The following is a 2,118-nucleotide window of genomic DNA, read 5'->3' as shown; positions in this document are numbered from 1 at the left end:
GTTGTAAATTAGTTGGGCACTTCTGGGTATTCGTGTAGAATAGCAGGAAGGCTTACTTCGCTGGTACTTGCGTAACCACTGGCTATAGCGTTTGGTCAGTTAATTGAGATGGAGAGAGAGAGAGAGGCGGAGATGGTGATGACAGTTGGGCAGTAAAAGAAAAACTAATAAAGCGCAGAAAAATTCCAGGGGAATATGCAGCATATTAATATCTGAAAGGAATGGGCTGGAAAGTTTTTTGCTGTTGACTTTTATTGTGGGATTTGAGATGTGACCTTTGACGGTATTCTGTTCAAGCAAAAGAAAGAATATTTTCTTAATTACATGGCCCTTAGAGAGCAAGGGCTTAATCGTATGGTGTTATTGTTATTAAAACTCAATACTGTTTAGTACATTTTAAGGGATAGATTATTTTATGTTCTAACCGCTTGTTAGACTTAAGGTCTGGGTAGAAGTATTTTGTACATATTTTTTCACGAAACCTCCTACCGTCCTGTACCGTATCCCCTTGGTACTACCCTTAAGTATTGTTGTGTATGTCATAACTGTTTTCGATAGTTAGAAATATTGAAACCTGTAATTTCACTTTCGATATGAGTAAGTTTTTGCCGACCAAGCAGTCGAAGTATTTCTTAACCATAATTTAATTATGTGTCTTTCGATTGATAAGAAAATGATTACAGCGATAAATGCATTCTTTACAACTGATCTTATCATCACTGAAGCTCATGTGTACTGTTAAATAATAAGCGATAAAGTATAAAGAAAATATTTCATTGGCCGACAAATTAGGTACCACTTAAAAACCATTACCAAAATGATCTCGTGGTCAAAGGCACAGATTGGCCAAACTGACCCTTGCAGGACTAAAGGAAACAGTTTTCTGAAAAAGTTTCTGTTTTGGCGTATGACTGATATTCATTTAATTATGCGTATTTTTGTCAAAAAAAGAAAAATTTATCAAAATATATAAATTAAGATTTTTAGACAAATTTCTGTTAAGAAAAAATTGTTTTTACCAAAAAAACAAAACATAATTTAGGAAACAATAGTTTTTTAGGAGAAAATATGTTTAAAAAAATTAGAAGACAAAATGCTTAACATTGAAGAAAAAGACTTTATGGAGAAAAACACAATTTTTGCAATAGAAATAGATTTTTTCAAAAAAAAAAAAAATTAAAAATACTAGAGGAAAAAAATCATTTTTTATTAAGAATCATATGGGAAAAAATAATTTTTTAAGGAGTTCTGACGAAAAAATTAAGTAGAAAAAATAATTGTTGAAGAAAATTTTATCTACAAATCCTCTGCAAATATTTGAAAAAAATTACCATTTACGTATGTATAAGCGAATTTTATTTTAGAAAAAAAAAATTATAATTTTTGTGCAAACATTTATTTTTTTGTTGAAAAGCAATTTTTGAGAAAAAAACTCTTTAAGAAAAAAATGTAGAAACAGTGTTTTTGGAAAAATATTTTCTATAAAAAAAATTTATGTGATTAATAATTTTTGTTTTAGAAAAAAATTAGTTTTAAATCGAAATTAATGACAATTTTAAGGATAAATTTTTTACATACATTTTTATTCTAATATCAGAATTTTATTATTTAGCCCTTTAAGAATTACGACTTACATTTTATTTAGATAATAAGTTTTTTATTATAGGCATATGTTCTTTAAGGTGTTTAGGCCTTGGAATCTTGTAAAACTGTTAGCTACCGTATAATACCGCCATTTACGAAAACGTCATTTTTTTTTTACTTAAATTGAAAAAGAAAAATTCAGTCTCAATTTCACAATTATGTAAGAGCGAAACAGGAGATAAAAAAAAAACACTACAATATGGAAATGCACCATTCACGCTTTATTTGTACCACTATAGTTGTAAAATATGTCGACAGATGTGCTGAAATCCTCAGAAAAATAGCCCAAAAATATTCATAACTAACAAATTATAAGTCATTACCTTCGATTTTTTGTCTACATATTTAGCTTTTTGTCTTAACACTAGATACATTTTTATTTCAAAAAATTCTGGCAACACTTGTGATAATTTAAATGAAGCAAAAAAAGTCCCGAGTTCATTACTGAGTATAATAAGAAAAATAATAAGTTGC

At 28.4% G+C, this 2,118-nt stretch overlaps 1 protein-coding gene across 1 annotated transcript in view; it reads right to left on the bottom strand.

The window, feature by feature from the left end:
* Nucleotides 1-251: 251 nt before the first annotated feature.
* LOC118743532 (UDP-glycosyltransferase UGT5-like) overlaps nt 252-2,118 on the bottom strand; it is a 3,363-nt gene continuing 1,496 nt past the window's right edge. Inside the window, exon 3 of the mRNA XM_036476317.1 lies at nt 252-288. Within this exon, the coding sequence (XP_036332210.1) occupies nt 252-288 (37 nt within the window). The remainder of the gene's footprint in view (nt 289-2,118) is intronic.

This window comes from Rhagoletis pomonella, unplaced genomic scaffold, assembly GCF_013731165.1.
Source record: "Rhagoletis pomonella isolate Grant_MI unplaced genomic scaffold, Rhpom_1.0 Rhpom_scaffold_00001, whole genome shotgun sequence".
In the NCBI taxonomy this organism is placed as follows: Eukaryota; Metazoa; Arthropoda; class Insecta; order Diptera; family Tephritidae; genus Rhagoletis; species Rhagoletis pomonella.
The sequence above is the reverse complement of the archived record's forward strand: the minus strand, read 5'-3'. Positions and strand labels throughout refer to the sequence as shown.